This window comes from Haliotis rubra, unplaced genomic scaffold (assembly GCF_003918875.1).
Source record: "Haliotis rubra isolate DU_JTF1 unplaced genomic scaffold, ASM391887v1 Scf657, whole genome shotgun sequence".
In the NCBI taxonomy this organism is placed as follows: domain Eukaryota; kingdom Metazoa; phylum Mollusca; class Gastropoda; order Lepetellida; family Haliotidae; genus Haliotis; species Haliotis rubra.
Genome location: NW_025767365.1, coordinates 173,647 through 187,019, shown reverse-complemented (window position 1 = coordinate 187,019; position 13,373 = coordinate 173,647). Strand labels below are relative to the sequence as shown.

The 13,373-nt window shown below is 38.9% G+C and overlaps 1 protein-coding gene across 1 annotated transcript in view; it reads right to left on the bottom strand.

Moving 5' to 3' along the window:
* Nucleotides 1-13,373, bottom strand: part of LOC124257305 (transforming protein p54/c-ets-1-like) — a 46,604-nt gene that overhangs the window by 6,994 nt on the left and 26,237 nt on the right. The window contains 5 exon segments of the mRNA XM_046691340.1: nt 905-1,111; nt 1,523-1,585; nt 2,227-2,331; nt 2,660-2,860; nt 4,724-4,843. Coding sequence (XP_046547296.1) covers nt 905-1,111; nt 1,523-1,585; nt 2,227-2,331; nt 2,660-2,860; nt 4,724-4,843 — 696 coding nt within the window.

Genomic DNA, 13,373 nt, shown 5'->3' with positions numbered 1-13,373 from the left:
ACAGTATCACACAACACTGTCACACACAGTATCACACAACACTATCACACATTATCACACAACACTATCACACACAGTATCACACAACACTATCACACAACAGTATCATACACAGTATCACACAACACTATCACACACAGTATCACACAACACTATCACACATAGTATCATACAACACTATCATACACAGTATCACACAACACTATCATACACAGTATCACACAACACTATCATACACACTATCACACAACAGTATCACACAACACTACCACACAACACTATCATACACAGTATCACACAACACTATCATACACAGTATCACACAACACTATCATACACAGTATCACACAACACTATCATACACAGTATCACACAATACTCATATGCACCTTACCATGTGGGCCATGTAAGCAAGCTATGCAGTAACACAGCATTATACACAAGCACTGTGGCAGAAACATATTAATTCATGCATATAAACAGTTGGTATACTTACGCTCAGGACGCAGAAATAGTTTGATATACTCAATAAAGGTATACAGAAATAGTATGATTGCAAGGTTTGCAGAAAAAAGAATTACACAAAACAGAGGTATCATCCACCACATGCTTGTAAATCTGCAACAGTTCCTGAAAGACTTTGGTGTACATACCAGGTGTCGTACATACAGAATTTCAGCCTTAAACCAGCAGCTGCACACAGCTGATAATGATGCTTATGAAATGATGTGAATGTTACTTGCATTCAGAGTCGGGGTGAGTGAATTAAGATTGTTCGTCACATCAGCAGTGTGTCAGCCATATTGTGACTATAAAAAGGTTATGCTTAAGAATCAGACAATATTCACACTTGTCTCATGAGGTGCAACACATCAATGAATGCTGATAAAGACAGAAGTCCTACCTCGACACAGGTTCTTGGCGTGTAGACTGGTGGGTGGGCGGAACTTCTGCTCAGGCATCATAGGGTAGAAATCAGTAGGGCTCTGGTCGTAGTAGCTGCTGTGTTCCAGACTCTGATAGTCTGATGTGTCCTCATAGCTGCCCCCTCCTCCTCCTCCGCTGCTCATGTCATTCAGTGTCTGCAGAGACTCTGAGATCGGGTAGGAACCTGTGATACAATATTACACATCATAAACACTTACAGTACCTGCATGTTACATCTAGCTTGGAGCATTCACAAAATACAGAACTGTAATATAAGTATCACGAATCCATTAAAATGAAATGATCAGGTGTTTCTTCACTAAACATTTTCCTACAATGTCCTAATTACACTGTTTTTGACATGAACAGAGGTGGGTTGAAATGGGGTAGGAGAGGAATGATTCCTAGTGCTCTCTGCAAATGAATGGAGCTATTGTCAAGCTGTACAACATAGCTGTCGCACTGAGACAAACTAAGGATTACTTAAGTCAAAACATTTATGCCTCCTTAAACAGCACAATGCTAGCTGATGTTTACCAAAATAAATACGAATTTTGTATTTCGTTTCTGCTGCTAACTGAAAAGATGTACGGACCTTCCATGTAGCTGTGAGACGTGGACACCGGCGGAACGCTGCCACCTTCAGAGCTGCTGTAACCTGCAGGACAATATCAGTGTTACATCCAACCTTATGATGACACTGCAGGACAATATCAGTGTTATACCCAGCTTGATGACACTGTAGGACAACATCAGTGATATATCCAATTTAATGACGACACTGCAGGGCAATATCAGTGTTATATCCGATTTAATGATGGCACTGCAGGACAATATCAGTGTCATACCCAGCTTGATTATGACACTGCAGGACAATATCAGTGTTATACCCAGCTTGATGCGATGTAAGACAACATCAGTGATATATCCAATTTAATGACGACAGTGCAGGGCAATATCAGTGTTAAATCCAATTTTATGATGACACTGCAGGGCAATATCAGTGTTATATCCAATTTAATGATGGCACTGCAGGACAATATCAGTGTTACACCCAGCTCGATGACTACACACTGTCAGCAGAGTTAGTTCATGCAACATGGAAACCTCTAACAACTCAATACATCACAGTAGCATGCATTACTGCCACTGCATGTGGGTTTGCTCTGCATTCTTCAGGGTATATATTCATTTTCTGATAATAATAGCATGCACACTATATGAATATGAAAGATAGCCAACTGTTTTCAAAAGTTACAAGTATTTTGTTTCAGGCAGATATGAAGATGAAATGCTTACTTTGCTGATTGTGCTGGTGATAACGTTCACCAAACTCGGGCATGCAAACTGGCTCACTGTAATTTGGTGGTACGTTGCACAACAGTGACCTCTCTTGAGCAACTTCTGTAACACAACAACGCAACAGTAAACTACCTCTACTGCCTCTGTAGTAATGACACTATCTGCCTATACCTGGCACACGGGTACACTTGGCAGTCGTGTACGTAGTGGCCACAGAGGGGTACTGGCTACTGTTCTTTCATGTACTGATAGTGCAACAGGCAACACACCGACAACAGGTCAATCCAATATCACAACAGCAGTAATCAAAGTAGTAATTAATGTCACATCAAATCAAAATGCATGAAAAAATGGGGAACATGTCATGTATATAAGAGTTTCCATCTATTATCTTTAGCAAATTTCTTACAGGTACATATGTCATATTTACCTTTCTGTAGAATGTCTAAATGTTCCCATAAGATATCGCCAACAAATGGTGGACAGCGACTAAGGAATTCTTCTTTTTCCATTTTACAGAGATCAGCTCCCTTCACCGCAAAGTTGGCCATGTTAATTCCCTCCAAGCTGAACTCCTGCACTGCCCAGTTCAACCACTGCACCACATGGAGGGGGGACCACTGCATGGGATCTACAACAAAAGTTAGCAAACATCAAGTCAACAGGACTTCACCTTTCCCACTATATAGTTACTACATAAAGGAGAAATGTGAATTAACTACTTACATATATTTCATCATGTCAAACATATATGTACATCCTCACTGTCCAAGAAACTCACTTCAAGCAATAGATTTCTTGGGGCATGTTCAATTTAGTTTACTAACTTGACAAAAAATCACTTAAATATGACCTAATCTGATGAACATATTCTTGGAACACTCAAGATCTCCCATAAAAGTAGGTGACAGTTATTCCTTGAAGATCTACAGTATCAACTAACCCCAAGTTGCCTGAAGCAGAGGCTGAGCATACAGGCAGTCTCTCATGTTGCCTGGTCAGTGAAGCCTTGCTGTCACCACACTCTTGCACCGAACTAACTAACACTGCTACCTGTGTTCCCGCTCAAACACTCGAGGTGTGCTGGCTTCACACTGCCTGCAGGCAATCTTATATACCCACACCAGCTCCGCTAAATTGACTTATTAATTAGTAATGAGTTGGTGTTCAACAGTTGAACTATAAATAGAGCTCACATCATCAATATTCTACGTATTTCATACAGGCTGAGAGCTGGTTGACAATTACAGGGATGAGTTCTTCTGCTTCTCTCTGGGGAATATGCCAGTGTCAGGTATTACAAGTTCTTACAGCTAATCTGCCTTTCACTATTCAACATGACTCTTAAATCTCCAGGCATACAACCAACTTGTACATACCGGTAAATCATACTGTTCAGTGATGTACAAATGATTAGTGAAACCTCTATAATGAAGTCTTCAGCTGTAAGAAAGTCCAATATGACTTGTTACATGTGAAAATGTGATCCCTTTCCCGTGTCCACCACATACAAGAAAACCCTACCTGTTCCCCTCAAATACATGTCTCATCATCAAGTCCTGCATGGAAATCACCATCATTTAGTTCACATCAATCAAAAAGCAAATATCTCAGTTACAGTGTGAGCAATTAGTGAAATGGAGTACACGGAATTGCCAGTGCCCTTGTGCCCACACTGGAAGGAAAATAATCCCCTAATCCTACAATTGATTATGTTTTTTTATTGGGATTTATTTGCAAAGGCATGCTCACTAGCTATCAGGTGCCCTGAAGATCCCTCTTGTCCACCTTTTTAATATCAAAATGGACTCATGTGACCAGGTACTAAATTGCAATCATTTTACCTTGCGCTGAAATATGTGTATATGCCAGGATTCAAGCGACCTGGGGTCTCCCAAGTAACGAACAGGAAATCAAAAACTTCCGGTGTAACTCGGAGACAGACGGCACCTAATAGCGGTGGCTGCCCTTTATATGCTAAACATCACTGCCATCATCTGCTCACTAATTTGGGATATTGCTCAAATTATTGTAATAGAAAACAATTCATTGTCACAAGTATCTAAAATCTGTTAATTTCATTTTGTGTCTTTGTTGTCTGCTATTGTTGGCGGTCCACACCAAACTGAACCACTGTTTGATATTGATAAATATTAATACAGGAAGCTTAATGTCGGGCTTTGATTTCAATTACATAATTTGTAACACACTTTGATACCATGCCAATTAAAATGCAATATCCTTGTGAATTTCAACAAACCAGAACCAGATATGGTGATTAATTATTAACACTTATTAAAATGAATCCCAATCTGCAATGGAATATCTAATTATCGTCAACAAATGTCAGTTTTCTTCCAATGCACTGAATTCTTGAACAGGTAGGAAACTGTAAAATTGAACTTATCTAAAATGTCACTAAATTCATAAATAAATAGACTGGGTTTTTTTCCTGATTGCAGTGCTGTAGATAACTAGCTAACGATGTGCTTACCTTTTGGAATATTGAGTCTAGTTTGTTCCTTCTCAAAAGCCTTGAAGCTCTCAATTAGGGCCTGTGACATTTTCTGTGTGGTGCCAGGGGTGAGAGGGGGGACTTGGGAGGAGGGTAGATCTGAAACAAACATACACCATACAGCAAACTGGCTCAGTAAGACAAGCCATCACACTCACAGAAACAGACCCTTTGACAGCACGCAGCAGCAGCAGCAGCAACAGCCGTTTGAACATAATGAAGCATACACTCAACTGAATATGAGAAGTAGAATTGATTTTATTTCCATCAAAAAAAGATCTGTGATACACCTATTAATATGATAACAAATCAGTAATGCAGCATGGAAATATATTCATGTGTGCCTGTCTGACGTGACAAGGTGCATGGTGTGTACACTGGACATCATACACATGGATCAGTTACTTTGCTCCCCTATGGCACGGGATTAGGATCTTGTTAACTAAGCTAGGCTGACCTATCAGTGGTAAAACTGACTGGTTTGTAAAGAAATATTTGTATAAATAGAACAAGATGTGCAAGGTATAAAGATGTAGGAGGCAAGTAGCTTCACAGAAAGTTAGCTCGGTGCTGGAATAGACCTGATGCTCAGCACATGTGAGATAGTTCTCTCAGCCTCTCCTGTGTTCATGCCCATCTATCAGGCTTCAGACAGCAATATAAGCACAAACTGACCCCGTTTACAAATGGCTGTAAACAGATCTTTAAAGAGTCCTCCCAGTAATTACATTTTATACCCATGCCCTGGTTCGGGATGGAAATCTAATTAGCATTAATTGACAGTAATTAGGGAGCCATCGTTAGACTGTTAGATGTTGAGAAGGAAGATGGTTAAGATGGCCAACACATAAGGTAACATAACTCAACAGCTGGAGAGGTGGAGAGGAGGTGGAGAGAAGGCAAGTACCAGGCTGCATGTGATTCCTGGACCTTCCTTCTCACACCTATACTCTCTCCTAAACACACTCCTTAGACATTTCCTCCATATCTACACACAAATACATGCAGGGGCCAAAAAACCATTTCTAATCTAATCTGAAGAACATCTTTGTGGTAAAGAGGTTATTCATGAGTTGAATGGAAACTTGTTATGAAGTTAGTTTATAAATCTCTTTTCAGCCTAGAGGAAAAAATGCAAAAAACTTATTGTAGAATTGTAATGAAGTGTGTAACTAGAAAATGAACGATTATTGTGCTGAATGTTTCCATGCAGCTTTTGCCTATTTTAAAACAAATTATTTTTGAGTCTGTATTTCACAAAAAAGACACATTTGTATTTAATTCAAAGTGAGATCTGGCTCCCCGTCAGTGGTAGTTGTCAGTTGTCTTTTTCTCCCATATGAATCAACTTAAGCATGGACAGGTTTAAAACCAATCAGAAGAGTTTCCGCATCTGGGCTTTCACTCCAACTCCAGCCATTCATAACTAGGGGACCCTGTAAAAGCCATTGCAGGCTGGTGCACTCCACGGATGTGAGCCTGGGCCTCAGGGACTCCACTTATCTCGCCAGCAAATATAAACAACACACGAAACCAACTGTACCTACATACCGCCTCCACAGACTACAGGAAGTAAACCTCTCACCATGATAAATGCATGCTAAGTCAAAATAATCACATCACAATTAACATGCTTTGAAAACATGTTTCTCGATATCTTTTGAAACTCTTAATTTCTGCATTATGAACTCAGACTAATACATTAGCATGAACCTTTTTAAAAGAAAAAAAATACACCCTAGTCCCAGAGATGGGATGCGAAAATGGGACAGACAGGCATGTTTTTTCCTAGTAAATTGGGACCATTTGGCACAGGATGTCAAGTAAGACAGAAGGGCTCATTAAGATTTTAAATTTTCCTGTCTATCTTTAATTGGTGGATCCTTGCCAGCAGCTGTGCAAGATATGCCCAAGTGATCAGGCGGGATGTGTGGCCGGCCATGTGTGGAAGACACCTGATGTAGCTCAAAGGATGGCCGTGATGCATGACAAGGTGAGCTGGCTGTTGACAACATGCAGTCATCCCTTCTACCAGGACATCCCCATCAGCAGCACAGCCGTGATATAGGTGCAATATTCATGGCTGCTTCACCTAGTGGAGGAGCTCTTCCATCCCTCATCTCTGTAGACAGTAAATACTAGCTGACTGGAGACAGTATGAGGTGGAGTAGCAGCTGGCTCCTACACCCCCACCACGGCCATATGACCACCTCAACTTGAGGCAAGTCAGCCATAAACAATAAACTTCCCCACTCATACACGACACACCCTTTCTCTCATGAAATGTTTTCATAAACATCTTCTTCGTACCTAACTATTGATAAAACAAGATAACTTTGTAAAGCATACTGTAAAAATCTAGTCGAAGTTCCAGAAGACGAAAGCACATAGTAAAACTTTCCAATTTTCTACATATATAATCTCCTTGTACCTGAGTGATGGTACACTACTAACGGGTCTGGAAGAAGCCTGTCACTGTCTACTGCAGTCTCCTGATGTGACAGCTACTGTCAGCCATATCATTCTGTGGCAGCAGCAGCAGCACCATCAATCACAACAAATCAATTGCCAAATATACCACCCTGACATACTGATGCAATACGTCTAGGGATGAGCAGGTTGTGCAACATTACCATGGCTGTGGGTTATTAATTACCGACAAGTCGTGAGAAAACTCTTCCGTGTACTGACCAATTGTCTTCAGAGCTGCCCCAGTTAACGTCAACCCAACGCTGCACGACCACAGGTCGGAATTATAGCTATTAATTATTTCTAAAGGCTCTTCATTAATCATAATAATAGATAAATAAATACATGATGTTCATTAACAGGACTTGGTTGCTGTAAACATGGCCACCACAGTCCTAAACCAGCATACAATCACTATCCAGATTCACTACACAACCACAATCAAAACCTTGTACCGTACCTTACTAAGAATACATGACTGCATACTGTAAAAGCACTTTCCTATTTTTTTAATCTATTTTCTGGCAATTTATTTTCTTCGATGGTTGACAAAATTAAGTCCCTAATGTTCACAATAGATTAATACTGTCTTGGTAATTTCTTCTGTGAATTACCCCAATACTGGACAATAATGCCCCAGCCCTCCACGCCAAGTACGGTTTGTTCCCATGAACAATGAATATACAGAACAAATATTTTTCTGTTTCCATCAAAAGCCTGACAAACAAAACCATGGCGTGCAAGCCATTATTGCTGATCAATACATTTTCTGCGTTAGTTGATCTAATGCCTGTAGAAGTAGACAGCCAACATTTACCTAGTTGATGCAGAAGGCATACATTAGCAGGGAAAACAGCACTGCTGCACCACCAATAAACAAGACGTGGATCAGAAACACTCCTCATTGTCCTTCTTTCTAAAAATATATAGTCAACATTATTTTGCAAAGACAAATATTTATTGATGATGGTGTGCACTATTACAATATTAAAATTACTTTCGTAATTGATTTTTTAAATTATAAAATGTATCTTTACGGGTTATTTCAAAGTCAAAAGTGCGGAGTAGAGTATTTTCACAGAACAACGTGCTAGGAACAGGCTTTCATCCACCAGGGTGAATGGACAGGGCTCACTTAGGCTTCTCTGCCATATAAGGATATGGGATCAGAACTGTAACCAATGAGAATGTAGCTCCTTGACCTATGACCTATAGAGGGGGATGAATGAAAGGTGGGTGCTTGAGGCAGCTGGAATAGGGGCGAGAGGAGGATGGGAGGGGAGAGAAAGGAAAAGGCTAGGGGGAGGGGGAGGGGGAGGAGGGTGCATCTGATTGGAGTCTTTGCAAATCCTTGCCAGGTTCCACAAGTGCTCAGTCTGTTCCATATCAAAACATCCCAAACATAACATTTACCCACAATCTTTACAACAACACCTTGGGATGTTGATGCTTGTCTACAAGAAATTAGTATTTTTACACAATAACGTACAACTAGCCATTCCTCTCAAGTATCTTTTTCAGTGTACATAAAGAAGTGTATTTCATTAATACTCATGTCTTTCAGTTAGACAAATGTCTTATTTCTAACATACATGCCTAAATAACGTTATTTTGCTATCTCAAAGAAACTTACGTAAATCTTTTTCATAAATCAGATTTTCAGCACCTCTACATTAGTATGCACTATGCTAGCTGTAAGCAGCCTCATGTTGACTATGAACACACATTATTTACACCTGGCAACTAATCTGGACACGGCTATTGCCTCCATTTTCTGCCTGAGTGAAGCTGGTAGTGGCTACTGGCTGGTTCCCAGGCCTGTGAAATCATCCCAGTCACAAAAGCCATTTAAGCTGCCAGTGGAGAGACATGTATCACTGCCTGTCTATTCTCCTCCTCTCACTACATAAAGGAATAAAACTGTCACCGGCAATCAACACATGGGCCAAATGCACCTGTTAATCATTTCCTTTATTGAAAATTCATTTGGTATCTAAACATAAATTTACAAATAATTTACAAATCAATGTTGAAAGTGAAATAAGACAAGCAAAATCGATAATAACGTACAACTCAAGTAATATCAAATAAACAAACCAGGTCTACCATTTCTAAAATGATGCAACGTTTCAAATGTTTTAATGTTCTACTGATGGCAGATTCATCAGTTATTCTTAGCTTAAAGCATGTCTTTATTCAGACCATGAGCACCTGTGCAACTGTGGCACACCTCATATCTCCAAACACCTTCACTATTTCGATTTTGTTTGTCCTCATCCCCACTAAAACAGGCGTACAAGTTTCACTGATACTCTAAGAAATGTCACAACACCCAACACCTAGGACATTCCCATGTATTCACACTGGTTTTTTTTATCAAGGCAATCAACAGAATCAGGAATTCTGAAGTTGAAATTTTCAATTTGTTATAAACTGAAAAATGGTTACCTTGTAACTGGTCATCCCATCCTACAAACTGAAATCCTTCGGACACCGATCATTCTCTTACTCCGCGCCTGTGCTTTGGAACTCTCTCCCATGTGCCCTTAAAAGCTCTGCCACAACTGACATTTTTAAGTCCAGACTTAAAACCCACCTTTTCTCAGTATATTATGTATAACTTCATCTGTAAATACTCCAGTGTAAATATTCTGTAGCGCTTTGAGCATGCCTTAGGGTGTGGAAGGGGCGCATTATAATATACGTCTAAAGAAACATGGATTGGAATAATATTGATCTCTACTTCTACAAACTATGGCATACATAGCTGCCGCTAGTCTCATTCAAACACCAATAATAAATGACATATTCCTCAAGAAGTGATATGTCATGAAGGCACCATTAGTTGATTCCACCACATCCTTGAGCTATCCGTCAGATAGCTCTGTTTCTGTGTGTCACCTCTCACACCACAAAGACCCAGCATCACCAGGAGGATTTCACCAGAAATTAGCCCCATGTGTTCAGCTAACTGGGGGATGTAATTGCCCCTTTAAGAAGCTCATTATGGGGGGTAGGGGCTTGTGAAAGATTTGCTGTTGCATCTTTGAAGACATGTTTTCTTAAGGGTGAGAACCACCCCTGGGGTTGCGAAACTTGTAACCTTGTAGTTTTAGGAATGGCAGTATTAATCTGTCTGATATGGTCTCACAGTGGAACGCTTAGTGACGCAATGTACTGCACTTAATACTGGAACCACACCTCACCACCCACATCATCTGTTGAAAGTCGAAATGTATTAGTTGCTGCTAATTACAAAACTAACAGAATTTGTGCTTTACTAAATAAGTAACCCCAAATATTACATTTGACCACTGTCTGAAAGCAAGTGTGCATTCACAGTTTTCACCCATGGTAGATGTGTCAGTCTAAACTTGAGAGAGGTCTTACACAAATTACCTCATCGAGACTGCCAGTTTTTTTACTTCAGTGTTTTTGGAAGCCTCAGTAGCTGAGTGAATTAGATTGCTGATTTTGTGTGCTGAGAGTGTGGGTTTGAATTGTGGATAAAGTACTAGAATTTGTAATTTACTAACACAGTAATCCCAAACATAACATTGGTTATATTTGACCACTCTCTAAAGGTATATTTATAATTACAAGAGGTGAATTAAAATGCTGACTGGTGTAAAGTTTGTTTATAAATATTGAAAACAATCGTATGATTTGTCTGGCAACATGTTAACATTGAGGGTAAAGCTGCTGAGGAAATTAGAGAGAACATTTTTTTTCAAAAACCATGTTTAAGAATATAAAAAAAGCCAATTAAATTAATCATGCATGGATAATTCTATTTGATGTGTTTGCCTCTAATTTTAAATGTATTAAGATGAATATTAGGTGAATAAAAACCTATAGCATGAGCGGCTGAGACCATATACCCAACTATATCTGCGCCGTGAGCCGCTGCCTGCTATGCTGCTTATGAGACTCCTGTTTCCTTGTACACTTCTGTAATGCTTTTCTAACAAGCATGACAAATTGTAATGGTTTTGTATATTGGTGGAAAAAGACTGTTCCCCTGCCTTCTGTACATGACACATAGCTATGTCAACAGGCCCAACCATTCTCTCCTACTTACACTCTCCTTCAACACCATTAATGTCGGGCATGGAATTCTCACCATTACAAAACTTGAGTTCAACACTTTCATACACATAGCAAACATTGTTTACACTTCACACCTCTCTTCAATAATGACAGATGACGCACCTAGTCAAATAGTTGGTTACTTCCACAATTCTATGTTGATGTTATCCATCAAAATGTTTCTTGAACATTGCATTTCTCTATATTTACCTCTTTCTTTAAGGCATCACAGAATCTTGTTTCTGAAGCTATCAAGTGTACAAAGAAATTGGGTAATTGAGAAAAGGGTATACCAACTTTATATTCACAACTTCTCAACCAATGAACAATATCTCTGTCAAAACAAATCCTGATTGTCTTAAATCTCTTTTCTCACTGTCTTAAGGCAATTAATTGCAAGGCAAACAATCAAACATTATGTCAACACTGAGGGTGTCAAATGGCTAACACCATCATTACAGTAATGACAAAACAAAGCTACAATTGTCCTATTATAACCCCAGGCTGTAGAAATGCAACAATTAGATGGGTCATTATGTGAATTCTGGCTGATTGAGGTGTTGTGCATCACTGCTTGTCCCCTTCAGCCCAGATGTCAGGCTGGGCCTGTACACTGGGAAAGTACGCACTGGCTAATTGCTTCTAATTAGTAGATTATTGATAACTAATTGTTTCATGTGTATTGTGATGACAGTAGGTACTCCTCCTAAGGCTGGTTTAAATATGATTATTCAATAAGTAATGTGCAGAAGGGGTGATTACAACTGTATTTACTAAACTGTATTGTCACAAATATTTTCGTAATTGTATTTCAATAATAGTAATAACCAATGTGAAACATAGATTATAAAAGAACAGCTGTATTTATATCTTCCTGATGTGTTTATATTTCCCGTTAACTTTTTAGTAGCATTCTGTTTTTATCAAGTTTTGCTTTGTATCGATTAGTAACTGGCCTTTTACCTACTGGAAAAGACATAAAATGTAAACGGTAAAGAAAATAGTTTTTCTTTATATCTGTTCCAGTTGCAAGTTTTGCTGTTGGTTTCAATAAAGAGAGTACTAGACTATACTTGGTCAACATTTTTAGTAGATACAGTCAGAAGCAACATTTCCCCATCAACTAGTAGGTAAGGTGTTCACATTGTCGACTTGGAATTGAAAGTGACAATCAGTGGTGTTGATGTGTAGCTGCTGCAGGGGAAGGTGGTTTGGCTTGTATCTCATGGTCTAACTCCCAAGCATCCTCACCAAAAACACTATTAACTATTATAAACAAATTTCCCCTTTTGTAGCATATTTAAAACAAAAAACAGGAGCTGGTGTTTATCTGGAAAACGAACACACTTGAAAATCTTCCCTGAGCTTGTTTTCTTACATTAAAATTGCTTAGGATACCAGAAAATGAATCAGATGATGCCATTAGATCTCAGTTCATTTGCTGAAGAAGAGTAAAATTTGTTTATGATATTGAATGATGTAAATAAAGTTTAACTACTTACTGCCATGTTTTTTGTTTAGTTGTGGACTGTTGAAAGGTGACATTTACAGATATTGATCACTTGATTCCATGACAAGGAGAGAAAAAGTTCATGTTATTACGTTTCAGAAAGCTGTTCAACACAGTAACTGACACATTTTTACAGTGTTTTAATTCCTTCTAGATTGGGATGACCATGAAAATGGTTATCATCTTTATTCATGTCAATATTTCTTAACTTCCACTCACTGAAGAAATTGCTAGAGCTTGTTGTAATTGTCTCGACTTCAAGTTGTTGGCATGGACCAGGGGCAAACTTTACATTTTGAATTGTTTTTGCTCACATAAAACTACTGTGACAGAGACAATTACTGATAAATCTTGGACCTGTAGTTTGCTTCATAAACAACAAAGCAACACTGTCTCTTTTGCTACAATTATATTACAACTGTATTTATGATAATGATTGCTGCAATATTCTGTCGTAATACTGAACCACAGAAATTAATCATTCTTTTTCAGAAAGACGTCTGTGTTCAGTTTATTTTAGAATAAAGTGTAATATTCTCAATAACAGATTTAAAAGTTTGT